Genomic DNA, 16513 nt, shown 5'->3' with positions numbered 1-16513 from the left:
CTATGATGACGGCACTGAACGCTCTAAAAAATAGGTGTTCTTGAAATCCAACGTTAAGCGGACTAATTTGCATATTTTTAACACGGGGATTCAAGAACACCCGTTTTTCGGTTTACAACCAAAGGCAGCGTAGTAACCGAGTTCATCTTTCATTTTTAGTAGCGATAGCGCATGCGTCATCTGATAGTGGTTGCCATGGGCAACGGAGATCAGGTTGACTTCTTATAGCTAAAATGTAGTAACTTTTATTTTCAATTCCAAATTAAAAAATATAAATAGTAGGTAGGCCTATCCTTCGGAAAATAATTTTTTGCAATAAACTATTTTATTTTTATATTATCTATAATTATTTTTCAAAATTAACGTAAATAATAACCAATTTACGAAAGGAAAGATTTTGACTTTGGACTTACGATGTTTTTGCAAGTAGCTTTTAAAGGGGGCGTATTCGTTCAAATGAAACGAAAACAACCGGCTACTCCGAGTTTTAGGATAAAAGAAATTCTGTGAATAATTCTAGCCTTATTTTTTTAAGAAATTGGCTTATTTAAAAATTATTTTAGGCTTTAATGTATTAGGTATTTTATTATTATTTTCACAGTTCCTACAGGATTTCTTTTCCCGCTGTTATTGGCCTAGTCGTATCACGTGCCTTTCTTGTCACGTGACGTCAGAGGGAGATTCCGAATTTCCCGATTTTCTCTCGCCATTTTAATCACTCCGCAAGTTGGATATTAACCCCGGTCCGGGTAGTGTAGACGAGAGAGTTTGTCGTAGAAGCCAAGTATTTTTCGCCGGTGAATATTTCATCTCTCACCGGCGGCAGGGGATTTCATTCCCCGGGAAATAATAATCGTCAGAAGTTCGCGTTTAGTTTATTATTAATTTCATCGTTTTGAAAAATGTCGGGACAGACTCTGAACGATCGGTTAACCGCGGCCAGACATACTCTCGCCGGACAAGGCTTAGCGAGAGTCGTATGCAAAGCCACTACCGAAGAAGTGATCGGCCCCAAGAAGAAACATTTAGACTGTGAGTACTATACTTTCGTCTTTACGTTACGGACTTTAGGCCCTGTTCTTAAGCCTCGGGCGATAAAATCTACGGAAAAACTTTACTTTAGCTCGCGCATTCAAAATACAGTTTTTCCAATAAATATCATTTCTTGGAGGTTAATTATATGATAATTAATTACATTTAAGTCGCGGAAACTATTTTAATCAATATTTTCACGAACCTAACCTAACCTAACCTAACCTAACCAAACCTAACCTAACCTAACCAAACCTAACCAAACCAAACCTAACCAAACCTAACCTAACCAAACCTAACCTAACCTAACCTAACCTAACCTAACCTAACCTAACCTAACCTAACCTAACCAAACCAAACCTAACCAAACCAAACCTAACCAAACCAAACCTAACCTAACCTAACCTAACCTAACCTAACCTAACCTAACCAAACCTAACCTAACCTAACCAAACCTAACCTAACCAAACCTAACCTAACCAAACCTAACCTAACCAAACCTAACCTAACCAAACCTAACCTAACCTAACCTAACCTAACCTAACCTAACCTAACCTAACCAAACCTAACCTAACCTAACCTAACCAAACCTAACCTAACCTAACCTAACCTAACCTAACCTAACCTAACCTAACCAAACCTAATATTGATTATAATAGTTTCCGCAAACCTAACATTACTTGGAGTTGACAATATTTAGTAATATTTTGGAAAAGGTGATATTTATGCAGTTGATAAGCCTTGGCAATAACAAAAACAGGCGCACATTAGCCGCTCATGGAAGGGAATAAGAGGGAATAAATTACAAAAAACATGGAAAATATTGATGTAAGTTAGTTTCCGCACCTTAAATTTAACTAATTATCGTATAATTAACCTCCCAGAAAAGATATTTATTGAAAAAACTGTAATTTGAATGCGCGAGCTAAAGTAAAGTTTAGCCAAATCTACTATATAATTATTATTTCTAATTCATTTCAATCGCGGATTCTTGGGGAGCTGGATATTATCATTTATATGAAAGTAAAGATTAAGCCTCGGTCTTCTTAACACTAATCTGGTAGTAGATAAGTAAATACTAGTTAGTAATTGTTAGATTAGGTATAAACGTGACCCCTGTTACCCCGAGATATTTTGAAATCCCTATGTATTTAACGAATTAAAGCGATTTTAATTAACGTAATTAATTTTAAATCCACGATAAGTTCAATCCTATCTCAATCTTTTGCGGAAAATAGACCTTTAATTAGAGTTTTTAGGCCATTAAGATCTCCACCCCTTAAATGTAACTGTAGATGTAGTAATATTAATAATTTCAAACTTAGAAAGATTTCGTCCTAATCAGTGTTTGGCCCAATAATTGACAACATAGTACTGAGGGTCAAGAGGTCAACCGGATTGGGTTGACCTAATTTTTTTTTCCAAGATGAAAGTTGACCCAACTTTCTTTGTGTTTGATGCATAAATGCTTGTCCGATTTTTTTTTTTTTTTTTTTTAAATTTTGAAGTAGGCGTAACTCTATTTCAACGTTAGACTTTGTAATGTGTCAGATTTAAACCCCCCCCCACCCCCCAATCGACTAATGGCAGTCTGCTTGATTTGACTGTGTTAAGGTCTATGGGGCAAATAACGTGGGGTGCCACTAGTCTATTTCAAATTCAATGTTACATTTAGAGGCGGATTCTTTATTGATGGCGGTTTAACATTCTTCCATTTAAAAATATATCGAATTTCCGTGGTTTTACGTAATAGGGGAGGGTCAGGGTTTGAAGTCCCCTCAGACGCGCTTTGTGACTCAGTTCAGTTTGAATCAATCTGGCAGCCCTGAATAGTTGGGTGGGGGAGGGAAAGAGTGAGAATTCTTACTTGGGTTATTGGAAGTATTCGATTTTATTAGAATTATTCTCACTAGTTTTATAAGAGTTCTTTGTATTTTGACGATGTCAGGGTTCATACAAACCTGGAAAAATCAGGGAAATAAATAGTTGACTAAAACCTCGGGGGAAAACTCAGGGAAATTTGGAACTTTTAGTAAAATTCAGGTTAATCAGGGAAATTTGCCGCGTCAAACAGGGGCCGAGTAATTAAGCAAAATGTAAACCCCCTCCATAGGATTAACATTACACTATACTTTGGAGGCTCCTAACTCTGGTTCTACTAGATCTAGGGGTATGTCCTTTTAGTATGTTATAGTCCAATTTGTCCCCCACCTAACCATACTAAAAACGTAGGGCTACGACAAACAGGGGCCGAGTAATTAAGCAAAACGTAAATTAACAACCCCCCCTCCATAGGAATAGCATTACACCCAACTTTGGAGGCTCGTAACTCTGGTTCTATTAGAGATACGGGGATGTCCTTTTAGTATGTTATAGTCCAATTTGTCCCCCATCTAACCATACTAAAAACTTAGGGCTACGACGAACAGGGGCCGAGTAATTAAGCAAAACGTAAAGAAACAACCCCTCCATAGGAAAAGCGTTTGACCCAACTTTGGAGGCTCGTAACTCTGGTTCTATTAGAGATACGGGGATGTCCTTTGAGTATGTTATAGTCCAATTTGTCCCCCATCTAACCATACTAAAAACTTAGGGCTACGACAAACAGGGGCCGAGAAATTAAGCAAAACGTAAACCCCCTCCATAGGATTAACATTAGACTATACTTTGCAGGCTCGTAACTCTGTTTCTACTAGAGATACGGGGAAGTCCTTTGAGTATGTTATAGTCCAAATTGTCCCCCATCCAATGATACTGAAAACTTAGGGCTACGACAAACAGGGGCCGAGTAATTAAGCAAAACGTAAACATACAATCCCCCCCCATAGGATTAACATTGCACTATATTTGGAGGCTCATAACCCTGTTTCTACTAGAGATACGGGGATGCCCTATTTGCCCCCCCCCTCCCTCGTTAACATTTGCTTCATATACGGGAAAAACCTGGAAAACTCAGGGAAATTGTTTGTTTTTCCAAAAGTTGTATGAACCCTGGTCATGTATTCCGCATTTTATTTGTGTAAATGTAGAATGTAAGGGGGTTGCTTTAGTGGCAGGTGCGTTAGTTTAAGAGACACGTTATTTAAACAAACCCTATTAAGATATTAAATTCGAGGGGATAATCACTCGTTCAAATATAGTATTAAACCTAACGTAGTACACCACGAGGTCTTGTTTTACCGTTTTATCCTTGATTCAATCGCTCTGAACTGCACTGATAGCTTAAACATGGTCTGTCACGGAGTTTGAAAGGTCAAGAAAGTTTTTGCAGGGTTCTTACGAACCTGGAAATGACGGGGCAATAAATTTTTGAGTTCGAGTTTCAGGGAAAACTTTGGGAAGTTTATGATTTTTAGTGAGATTCAGGGAATTTTTTCCCCATCTAAAAATAACCCAGGGTTCGTACGGAACCTGGATAATCTGGAAAACCTGGAAAAGTCAGGGATATTGAAAATATGACTAAAAGTCAGGGATCTAAAGTTTTTTCCTAAAATGTCAGGGATTTAGCTTGGAGCAATGCTAATTATGGGCCAGGTGTAATTATGAAGTGGGCTCTGGTAAACACCTAAAATGTCAGGGATTTAGCTTGGAGCAATGCTAATTATGGGCCAGGTGTAATTATGAAGTGGGCTCTGGTAAACACCTTAAACTGGTCAGGGATATTGGCATAATTTGATCAAGTATAAGCTGGAAAAGTCAGGGATTTCCAATATAAAAATTTCGTACGAACCCTGTAACCACAACCCACTCCCGGAGTTATTAGGTCAGGGTTACCACAGTACCTGGAAATCCTGTAAAAGTCAGGGAATTTAAAAATGGGCCGAAAAAGTCAGGGAAAAGTCAGCAAATTTTAAAAAAAAATTTTTTTATCAAAGTCAGGGAATTTGGTTCTGAAAATTCCATGGCAACCCTGAAAATATCGGGGTAATATGGGGGGGAAAAGTCCGGGAAATTTGTTTTCCATAAGTTGTACGAACCCTGTTTGGGAAGTCGCGCGTAAATTATTAGTTAAAGGGCTAGTGGCGTGATTTTGATGGTTCTTTCTTAGATCTTCTTCATTGTACCAACGAACCAAACGTTTCAATTCCTCAACTAGCAAATTTATTAATTGAACGAACTCAACACGCTAGTTGGGTCGTCGTATTCAAGGCGTTGATCACCGTACATCATTTAATGTGCTATGGAAACGAGGTAGTTAGCCCCGCCCCCCCAAACCCCCAAATAAATCCTTAAACATATTTCAATCACCCACGCAATTGCTGTGTGTAAATTTCAGAGGTTTACTCAATACTTGGCCTCTAGCAATTGCAATTTTCAACTTAGCAATTTTCTGGACAAAAGCTCTGTTCAATGTAAGTTTCTCTTTAGTTTCTTTCCTCCCATTGGGCAGCGCGATTAAGCTCCTCCCCCTTGTCCCGTCCCGGTCTTTTTTACAGCCGCTTATGATATGTCCACGTTCATCAGAAGGTACGCCAAGTACTTGAACGAAAAAGCCCTTTCTTATCGAACTGTCGCCTTTGATTTCTGCAAAGTTAAACGAGGGTAACTTAATTAACCATTAAGTTAATTACCTTCATTTTTAATTGAAATAATTAATAAAAAAATTAATTAAACCATTAATAGTAAAGACGATGGGATGTTACGAACCATGAACACTGATAAGGTACGGGGGAAACAATTTAATTAAAATTAATTTAATTAGAATTAATTATTTTCGAAATTAAATCTAATCTAATCTATAATTATTTTGGTGGTCAGCTTTTGTGATTAAATTTAATTAGAATTATTCGCGATTAAATTTAAATCTTAATTAAAATTAATTATGATTCAAATTTAATTAGAAATATTCGCGATTAAATTTAAATCTTAATTAAAATTAATTATGATTCAAATTTAATTAGAATTATTCGCGATTAAATTTAAATCTTAATTAAAATTAATTATGATTCAAATTTAATTAGAATTATTCGCGATTAAATTTAAATCTTAATTAAAATTAATTATGATTCAAATTTAATTAGAATTATTCGCGATTAAATTTAAATCTTAATTAAAATTAATTATGATTCAAATTTAATTAAAATTATTCGCGATTAAATTTAAATCTTAATTAAAATTAATTATGATTCAATTTAAATGTAATTAAATCTAAATAATTTTGGTGGTCAGCTTCTAAAAACTTTACCGGCTCTACAAGGACAATTGGATGCCTTGTTAGAATTTGATGTAAATATTTTTTAAATCCTTCTTCTTTGGGTTTGTTTACTGTTTACGATTGATTTATTTGTTTGTTTAAAGTGCACTTCGAATGATTTAACGAATGGCGTCATCAATTCTAGCTTCATGCTGTTATTTAGGGACTTAATTAGGCTTTTTGCCTGTTATAATGACGGAATTATAAATCTTCTCGGTAAGGAGTGATACTTTTCCTTTAAAAATGTCAAAGGGGTACTGAAGCGTAACTTTAAAAAAATCTTAATTCCAATGAATAAAGCTAAAGAAATCATTTCAAATATAATTAATTTATTTTGCTGTTAATTACATTATCTTTTCTATAAATTGAAGCTTTGCATTTGTTAACCTAGCGTAATCTGTAATTTTTTTCACGTTAGTTTCAGTATCCCTTTGCCGTTAATAACTTTAAAGGAAAAGTCTCAACCAATATATTTTTTCTCTTAGAAAAATATTTCGATATGAACAAGAAAAATTGTAGAGAAGCTCTGGATATTTATAAAAAGTTCCTGATCAGGATGGATAGAGTTGCCGAGTTTCTAAAAGTTGCTGAGGTAAGTAATTAACACCATTAAATATATTTATTTATTTTATTAATTAACTCGATTATTTTAATTGTATTTTCAGAATGTTGGTATTGACAAAGGAGACATCCCCGATTTAACAAAAGTAAAGAAAAAAACATAATAATATCCTGACACTTTCTATTTATTTTTAAAGGGAGACTGAAATGTTTGGGCCCCCTGATTCTAAAAAAAAATTGTCAGGAATTCTTTTTAATTTTATTTTGCGTTTGATTTGTTTGTTTTTTGATTTGGCCCACTCACACACACACACACTCACGTGTTATCAGCTTAGCCAGATTTGCAGTTCACTCGATTTGTTTGCCATTTGCCCAGTGAGTTTTAGTAGCCCTTTATTTCTTTCCCGCGCGCAATGCGCTTTCCCTTGACTCCTATGAAAAGTTTATTTTGAAGGAATAGTGTCAGACCCTATGAAAAGTTTATTTTGAAGGAATAGTGTCAGACCCTATGAAAAGTTTATTTTGAAGGAATAGTGTCAGACCCTACGAAAAATTTATTTTAAAGGAATAGTGTCAGACCCTATGAAAAATTATTTTAAAGGAATAGTGTCAGACCCTATGAAAAATTTATTTTGAAGGAATAGTGTTAGACCCTACGAAAAATTTATTTTAAAGGAATAGTGTTAGACCCTATGAAAAATTCATTTTAAAGGAATAGTGTCAGACCCTATGAAAAATTCATATTAAAGGAATAGTGTCAGACCCTAAATTTTATATATTTTTTAAAGGGATAGTGTCAGTCAGGCTAAAGTATTTAAAAGAAACTCCAGCCAGTTTGTGCTTGAATATTTGTTAGAAGGTGATCATTTAGAGTAAATTTGTATTTGTCTTTTGCGATGTTTTGTCTTAGGCTCCGAGCAGTTTATTGGATGCTTTAGAACAACACTTGAATGCCCTTGAAGGCAAGAAAGGGGCGACGACGACCTCAGCGGCCACAAGGTCAGTCTTCTTTCTCTCTCTTAGTTTTTTTCAATGTACTTTTATATATTTACTTTATCGCAATTGAGAACTTAACTTGGAAATACTAAATTTAGGCCTGACTATGCTCAGGGTTCATACAAACCTGGAAAACAGGGAAAACCTGGAATAATCAGGGAAATAAATAATTGACAAAAACCTCAGGGAAAACTCAGGGAAATTTAGAATGTTTAGTAAAATTCAGGGAAATCAGGGAAATTTGCGTCAAATAGCATTATACTAAACTTTGGAGGCCTGTAACTCTGGTTCTACTAGACATAGGGGGATGTCCTTTGAGCATGTTATAGTCCAATTTGTCCCCCATCCAACCATACCAAGAACATAGGGCTACGACAAACAGGGGCCGAGATATTAAGCAAAATGTTAACAAACATGCAATAGAAATAGCGTCACACCCAACTTTGGAGGCTCGTAACTCTGGTTCTACTAGAGATAGGGGGATGTCCTTTGAGCATGTTATAGTCCAATTTGTCCCCTTTCCAAGGATACTTAAAACTTCCACCAATCAGGGGCCGAGTAATTAAGGAAAATGTTCATAACCATACCCCCTCCATAGGAATAGCGGTTCAGTCAGCCTTCGAGGCCTATAACTCTGATTCTACTAGAGATAGGGGGATGCCCTTTGAGTATGTTATAGCCCAATTTGTCCCCCATCCTACTATACCAAAGGTTTGGGGTTGCGTCAAACAGGGGCCGAGAAATTAAGCGAAATATTGAAAAACATGCCATAGAAATAGCGTCACACCCAATTTTAGAGTCTCGTAACTCTGGTTCTACTAGACATAGGGGGATGTCCTTTGAGCATGTTATAGTCCAATTTGTCCCCCATCCAACCATACCAAGAACATAGGGCTATGACAAACAGGGGCCGAGATATTAAGCAAAATGTTCGTCAACGTATGGTTTCGTCTCACTTATTGTTATTAGGTCACTTATGATTTTTAACAATAAACTTCGGAGGCTCGTAACTCAGGTTCTACTAGAGATACGGGGTTGTCCTCTGAGTATGTTATAGTGCAATTTGTCCCCCATCCAACCATACTATAAACTTAGGGCTACGACAAACAGGGGCCAAGTAATTAAGCAAAACGTAAACACTCAAACCCCTCTATAGGAATAGCGTTAGACTATACTTTGCAGGCCCATAACTCTGTAACTTGTAATTCAGGGAAGTATGTGGGGGGGGGGGGGAAACCTGGAAATCTCAGGGAAATATGTTTTCCAAAAGTTGTATGAACCCTGTATACTATAGTATAGGGTGGACCCTAAATTTGGCTCTTAAATAAATTAATATTAAACTTCCTAAATTTGATTCCAAGTTATATCCCTAAATTAAAATTCACTTTAATTTAATTTAATGAATTTCACAATATTATTATAATTATTATTATTTAAGTCTAATTAATTTATTATTATTTTTTTTCTTTTGTTATTTCCTCTTTGTGAATGTTCATTTATATATTCTTTGTTATTTATTCTTGACTCTTTGGAATGTTTGCCGCCCGCACTGTTTGTTGTTTGTTTGTTTGTTTGTTGGCGCTCTTTCTTCGTTGTCTCTCTCTCTCTGTGGGGGGGGGGCGTGGCTGTGGGGGTGTGGCCATGGGCGGGGGGCGTATTTCTAAAACAGGTCTACCAACCTGAAAAACGCTGTCTCTGCTCTGTCCTCGACAAGTAGCGCCTTTGGAAACGCCGCCAACGGAGCCACCAACACCAGCGAGGTCAACGGTATTCGCTTGGACGACGCCGTCGCCAGGAAAGCCCTCGAAGAAGAAGCGGCTGTCATGAATCAGTTAAAGGTAAGCTGAAACCCCAATCCCGGGTTGTGCTGGTGGTGGTGGGGGTCATTTAAAAAACGAGGGGCGCCACGCTACTTCTTCTTCTTCTAAAGGGGTTTTAGTGACTGGGAATCTTTCAGGATCGGGTTATAATATTAGAGTTAAAGGGAGCTTGAAATGTTCAAGAATTCAATTTGTTTCGACACTTCATGCTCCCTTTGAAAAGCAAAATACGATTCCTCGGCTTCCCTTTCCTCTCTCTCTCTCTCTCCCCTCTCTCTCTCCCTCTCTCTCCCTCTCTCTCTCCCCCTCTCTCTATCTCTCTTTCTCTCTCTCTCCTCCTTCTCTCTCTCTCTTTCTCTCTCTCTCCTTCTCTCTCTCTCCCTCCTCTCTCTCTCTCCTAAAAATGTAAAGAGTTAAAGGGAGCTTGAAATGTTCATTTATAGTAGGTTTAAAATTTCAACTTGTTTCGACACTTCACGCTCCCTTTGAAAAGCAAAATATGTGATCCTCAACTTGACCCTTTCTCTCTCTCTTTCCTAAAAATGTGAAATGACCAGAACTGTTGGTAATTTACCCATTTTGAAATTTTTCCCTTAATTTTGGTGATATTGGACGGTAACTTAAGGTTTAGAGTTACTTAATCATTGTCACGGTAATTAATCTAGGTAAATTACGAAACCCTGGTTATTAGTCTTGTCTTTATCCCGTGGTCACGTTTATCTTTAGTTCTTAGCATGAGATAATTCCATCCACTATTTTTACTTATTTTTTGCGCTTGCTGCATTGAATTGAATTGAAGGTAACTAGTCATTACACTTTCCCTTTGTTTAAAGTGATAGTCTCACTCATCCACTATTTTTACTTATTTTTTGCGCTTGCTGCATTGAATTGAGTTGAATTGAACTGAAGGTAACTAGTTATTAAACTTTCCCTTTGTTTAAAGTGATAGTCTCACTCATCCACTATTTTTACTTATTTTTTGCGCTTGCTGCATTGAATTGAACTGAAGGAAACTAGTCATTACACTTTCCCTTTGTTTAAAGTGATAGTCTCACGGCGAGAATTATTTAGAATCAGATTTAATTTCCATTAATTTTAAATCGTTCCCAAAACAACCAAAATCCGTTTGTTTTATCCTGATCTGATTTCATTTGCCCGATTTTGCTTTCTTTAATTTTAATTACGATTAGTTTAAAGGGAGGGTGAAGTGGAAAATCAAGTGATTTTTTTTATCGATTCTTCTACTAATTATAAGAGCAGTCTGCTAAGTGAAACATTCAGGAAATACCAATTCCGAATGATTTTAAAATTCAAATTAGGTTCAGATTTTAAGGATAATTTGAAATAAGCCCCTCCGACCAATCACGTAACGCCCTGCCTTTTTATTAACAAAATTCTCGTGGCACGCATGCTCCGTGTCTCGCACCACGATTGTCACGTCGCGCGCAAATTTTATCAAATCTCGTGCTAAATTTAATTTGACACAGAACGTGCCACGAGAATTTTGTTAATAAAAAGGCAGGGCGTTACGCGATTGGTCGGAGGGGTTTATTTCAAATTACCCTTAAAATCTGAACCTAATTTGAAATAATTTTAAAATCATTCGGAGACTGTATTTCCTGAATGTTTCACTATGCAGACTGCTCTTAAAATTAGTAGAAAAATTGATAAAAAAAATTACTTGATTTTCCACTTCACCCTCCCTTTAAATTCGATCGATTATTTTGTAGAAAATCATGTTTAGTATTTTATTTTGATGGTTTGCGAGGTTGGATCTTTTTTAATTAATTTTTGCGTTGTTGTTATTAATTATGGTTTCTAATTTGGTTTTAATTTAAGCACGAATACTTAATTAATCAGATTTGATCCTATAGAATTATTTTCTTTCATTTTAATTTAATTTAATTTAATTTAATTTAATTTTAATTTGAATGGTTTAAATTTATTTTGAACGCGACCAAAATATTCCTTAAAATTAAAAAAGGCCTTATTCTTCTTGGTTAGTCGGTGGTCAGTGGTCAAAAGGAAAGAAAAAAATTCGGGACATAAGATTTGGTTAATTAATTAGTATTTAAAGGGAGAGTGAAATGGCGACGGCGGCCATTTCATTCTCTCTTTGTTTTTCGAATGTATTTTATTTGCTTGCCAACTTTCTTTCCGTTTTCTCCGCCTCTTCTCTTCTTGTTTCTCTCGCGGCGGCAAATATCTCGTTGCCATTGGTTGGTTGGTTGGTTGGTTGCCTTTCCGTAGTTGGAGGATGATAGTTCGCAAATAAAATGGGAGCAACCCGCCTGGGATGACGTGGTTAGTATTTTAACACGCTTATTATCTGTTATCTGATTTCTGTTCTTTATCTTCTCTAACCAACTCACACTACTACACTAGTCGCTTAACAACGCAGCAGCAGCTTCTCTATATTCTTATTTCGTTTTTCCTCGGGGGTGACACTCTTTGAAAGACTCTTTCAGTATCCCTTTGAACTTGGTGGAGGGGGTTAGAATTCACCTTAATCCCGATGGGTAGGCCTATATAGTGGGGCGGGCGGGGGCTGCACCTCTTTAAACTAGTGTGTGTCCAAGATAAGATCTTCAAACTGATAAAGGTAAAGAAAGAAGCGGGTAGTTAGAATAGAAGGGTTAGCTTCGCTTCGATTTGGGGGGGGGGGCGACTATTGACACTAAATTCAGTTTAAAGTAGATCTTAGTAGTGATAGTGAATTGAAAGGTACGTCCCCCTTACTGGGTGGGGTTCAATTTGTCGCGGTGGGGTTGCCTGCCTTTCTACGACTTACCTAAAGAGATACAATGTAGGCTTAACTAGAAATGGTACCACTTATAGTGTCGCGGCCAGTATATTGAATTGACCAGGCATTTCTCTCGAGTTAAATCGAGGGCACTCTTGGTATTTCCATAAGGAGATTATCTCTCTAAGGGCCCAAGATTCTATGTTACGGTTGAAATGTATGTATGTCCGATTTGGTCAGCCATCCGTCTCATCTCAAGTGGTATAATAATTGTATAGCCTAAACAAAGGCCGAGCGCATTCGCTGCAGAGTAACCCGGCATTGAACATTTTTCCCTCCCCTTCATAGATTTCTCACGACAGTTCGCTCTTCGTGATTTTTACTGAGCGCGAATTTACCTCTTGTGTGACTGTCTGAGAGAGCTGGGGGGGGGGGTTCTGGAAATTCTCTTACTTATTTTTTCCCCTCAGTCCTTCCTCTCTCGCGTCTCGCCACTCGCCTCCCCGCCTGTTTTAGTTTGATTCCCAACCGCTTGGGAGCGTTATCTCAGAGCTCGCCTCTAGACCACGACCGGCTTAGGATATCGATATCGGTCGTGGCTGATTTTGAAAATTATTTTTCTCTCCCGCGAATTTCACGAAAAAATTCGGAAGGAGCCCCTATACAAAATCTACGTCACATCTAGCAGAACTAGATGTTTTTGCTAATAGATGCGCTTGAGCCCTTAGAGAGAGATAATCTCCTTATGGTATTTCTATAATGTAATCGAGCCGCTATATAGCCTTAGCGCCTTGGAAACCACACGCAAATTTATTTTAACCTTAACTGATAAATATGATGGTGCTTTGGCCCGGGGGGGGGGGGCATCGGGACTAAGGTGGATTTGTTAGGTTGAAAGTATATTTTGAGGTGTTTGGGGGGAATAATTTCGAGGGGTAACGAGTGGAGATTATTGCAGGAGCGTCGTATGCGCGAAGTTCAAGGTTCGGACGGAGTTACGACTAAAACGAACCCGTTTTTGCCTTCCCCCACCCCCGAGTCACGTGGTGCGGCAATTGGGGGTGGAGCCTCCTCCTCCTCCGGGGATGGACTAGTTGATCTATTTTCTTCACCCATGGGCCAAAATAATAATCAGAACGCCGCTAACACCAAAGCTAGCGACGATTTACTCTGTCTGAGTGGTAACCCCTTTGCCGATAGTTTATTCGGTGGCGGGGGCAACGCCTCCCCGCCCCAGTTGCAACAGCAAGCCCCAACGTCAACTGGCGCTAATTTTGGAATGCACTTTGGAACCAATGGTAAGGTTCCATTTTCGACATCTTGATCGTTTTTAGGGGGAAGGGGTCTTCTTCGACCACACCTTTGGTATTTTTCAGGATTCGGTGGCGCACCGGCCGTCTCTCAAGGTGGCGCCGGGACTTTCGCATCTGACGCTTCATTCGCTGCAGTTTTCGGAAGCAGTAACGATACTTCTCCGAGTGAGTAACCAACCAATCTTATTAATTAATTAATGGGGATGTGATAGGGTGGCACGCCTTCTAAAAACCCCGCCCCCCGCCCCCACCTTTCCGCGCAATAGAGTGCTGTCAGTTGTGACGTCAGATCCAAGGTTAAACGTCACGAGTCTGGCATGCCTTAAGCAATGGGCGGCCGTGACAGTTACCGTTTTTTCTTTATGGGAAAACAGCATGGGTGTGACGTCACACCTGCGCTTCTGACAGCACTCTATTGTCTTCAATATCGTTTTACTGTTCTTTCGTTTCGTTTCGCTTTGCGTTTCAAAGAAGGGGGGTGGAAGGGGGCGGGGCTTCTTTCCGCGTCTGTCCTTGTACGCATGTCGTATTTAATTCTGTCCACTCTATAGCCTTAGTCTATTCTCTGTCGCAAGCAGCTCAAGGATTCGCCACTTCTAAAGCACCGCCTTCAGGTCTGTACCCTTTACGCACTTTGACCCCTAAATTGACCCTTCCGCGTCACCGCTAACTCCGCCCATCAAAAACGTCTAACGAGCGCTAAGTTTAGACTTATCGAATCTTTCACTACTCATCCACCATCACTTAGTTTAACCCCCTATTGAATCGATTCGGATAGGTCCTCTGACCCCTAAATTGACCCTTTTCCGCGTCACGCTAACTCCGCCCATCAAAAACGTCTAACAAGCGCTAAGTTTAGACTTCACTACTCATCCACCATCACTTAGTTTTAGTTTTAGCCCCGGATAGGTCCTCTATGTTAGGGTTAGGGTTAGGGTTAGGGTATATTGGACACTCTGTTTGGTTGTTGGCGTCTAGCAGGCGTGACACCGGACGGAGGAAGTCATCTTCACGACAATTTGCGACTTCCCGTCAGCGGTGGCGATCCCTTCCGGTCGACGTCTCCCTCTCCCACCTCGGAAATGATGCGGGGAGCGGGGACCACGCCCATTTTAACCAGAGGCGGCATTCCCGATGTCGGTTTTGTCGAAGACTCCAACGAACTGGGCGGCGCGTCTGCCGTTGAAACGGGTTGGGCCAGTGGTGGTGGTGGCAAGAATGAAGGAGGCTGCTTTGGTCCTTTCGGCGCCCCCTTCGAACCCGCCGCTCCCACTTCCGGGTTAGCGGCGGCCAACGATCTTTTCGGAGGCGCTTTGGACAGTAGCGGCGGCGGCGATTTTTCCAACGCTTCTCCCTTCAATCAGAAATTGGTCTCCTCGGGATTATCGGCGCCGCCTCCTTCTCCCTTTGGCTTGGTCGATTCCGCCTCGAGTTTGCGTTCGGCCTCTCCTCAAGCCACGCCTCCTTCGTCTCAAGCGTCGGCGTCGGCCCAACCGAAATCCGCCTTTGACGATTTGAATTTCGCTATTCAGAAGGCCATGAATGTCCCCGGGCCCAAGATGCCCTTGTCGCAAGCCTCTTCCACTCAGTCTTTGGGGGGGTCGGCGGGCCCGGGGTCCGCGACGTTCTCGGCGCCTCCCCCGACGCATTCGCCCATGACGAGTGCCATGACGACTCCCGCCACGGGAGTGGCCCCCCGTTTGGAAGGGGGTCTGGCTCGGGCCTCTCCTACCGCTAGTTACGGCACTCCACCCTCTGGTTTGAGTTCACCGGCGAGATCCGTTTCTTCCGCAGTTGGAGCGGCAGGTCAGGACTCCACACTACTTGACCTCTTTAGACCAAACCAAAGACCTCTTTATTTTGCGCACCCGAGAAGATGATGTTTTGGTTTCCGTTTTACTCTTATTTTAGGTTCAGTTCAGTTCAGTTTAGTTTCAGTTTTATTGATTTTTCGATTGGTCCCCATCATCCAAACTTATTTTTCTTCCTTCACTTTCCTTCTTCATTCGACTTCCTCTCTCTCGCATGTTTTATTTCATTATTATTTCGTTTCGATTTGTTGCCAACCGAGGCTTAAGCCTTGGCCCTTGATTTCATTATTATTTCGTTTCGATTTGTTGCCAACCGAGGCTTAAGCCTTGGCCCTTGTTTTCGATTTGTTGCCAACCGAGGCTTAAGCCTTGGCCCTTGATTTCATTATTATTTCCTTTCGATTTGTTGCCAACCGAGGCTTAAGCCTTGGCCCTTGATTTCATTATTATTTCGTTTCGATTTGTTGCCAACCGAGGCTTAAGCCTTGGCCCTTGTTTTCGATTTGTTGCCAACCGAGGCTTAAGCCTTGGCCCTTGATTTCATTATTATTTCGTTTCGGTTTGTTGCCAACCGAGGCTTAAGCCTTGGCCCTTGATTTCATTATTATTTCGTTTCGATTTGGTGCCAACCGAGGCTTAAGCCTTGGCCCTTGTTTTCGATTTGTTGCCAACCGAGGCTTAAGCCTTGGCCCTTGATTTCATTATTATTTCGTTTCGATTTGTTGCCAACCGAGGCTTAAGCCTTGGCCCTTGATTTCATTATTATTTCGTTTCGATTTGTTGCCAACCGAGGCTTAAGCCTTGGCCCTTGATTTCATTATTATTTCGTTTCGATTTGGTGCCAACCGAGGCTTAAGCCTTGGCCCTTGTTTTCGATTTGTTGCCAACCGAGGCTTAAGCCTTGGCCCTTGATTTCATTATTATTTCGTTTCGATTTGTTGCCAACCGAGGCTTAAGCCTTGGCCATTGATTTCATTATTATTTCGTTTCGATTTGGCGCCAACCGAGGCTTACGCCTTTCTTTTCTTAAGCCTTGGCCCTTG

General features: G+C 39.7%; 1 protein-coding gene across 2 annotated transcripts; it reads left to right on the top strand.

Annotated features, from left to right (window-relative positions):
• The first annotated feature begins 669 nt into the window (after window positions 1-669).
• On the top strand, window positions 670-15554 carry lap (phosphatidylinositol-binding clathrin assembly protein lap). 2 transcript variants are annotated; one of them, XM_089853433.1, is made up of 17 exons: window positions 670-1032; window positions 5081-5223; window positions 5309-5384; window positions 5469-5574; window positions 5656-5695; window positions 6202-6258; window positions 6331-6442; window positions 6712-6818; window positions 6892-6933; window positions 7118-7162; window positions 7698-7786; window positions 9453-9621; window positions 11854-11907; window positions 13305-13644; window positions 13723-13824; window positions 14211-14273; window positions 14641-15554. In XM_089853433.1, the coding sequence occupies exons 1-17, from the start codon at window positions 903-905 to the stop codon at window positions 15537-15539; spliced, it is 2574 nt and encodes an 857-aa protein (XP_089709559.1). In that variant the 5' UTR covers window positions 670-902; the 3' UTR covers window positions 15540-15554. The 2 variants fall into 2 exon arrangements, with proteins under 2 accessions (XP_089709559.1, XP_089709560.1); XM_089853434.1 differs by lacking the exon at window positions 7118-7162 and having other exon boundaries at window positions 678-1032.
• The last annotated feature ends 959 nt before the right edge of the window (window positions 15555-16513 follow it).

Source organism: Phalangium opilio, unplaced genomic scaffold, assembly GCF_054372755.1.
Source record: "Phalangium opilio isolate 3A_F unplaced genomic scaffold, DU_Popi_V2 ptg000115l_1, whole genome shotgun sequence".
Lineage (NCBI taxonomy): Eukaryota > Metazoa > Arthropoda > Arachnida > Opiliones > Phalangiidae > Phalangium > Phalangium opilio.
The sequence above is the reverse complement of the archived record's forward strand: the minus strand, read 5'-3'. Positions and strand labels throughout refer to the sequence as shown.

Excerpts from the sequence above, each read along its gene's own strand:
- lap (XM_089853433.1), top strand. The coding sequence starts at position 903 with ATGTCGGGACAGACTCTGAACGATCGGTTAACCGCGGCCAGACATACT. Across the intron at positions 5,575-5,655 it reads TTCTGCAAAGTTAAACGAGG|TAAAGACGATGGGATGTTAC; the intron begins GTAACTTAATTA and ends AACCATTAATAG. Across the intron at positions 6,819-6,891 it reads AGTTTCTAAAAGTTGCTGAG|AATGTTGGTATTGACAAAGG; the intron begins GTAAGTAATTAA and ends TTGTATTTTCAG.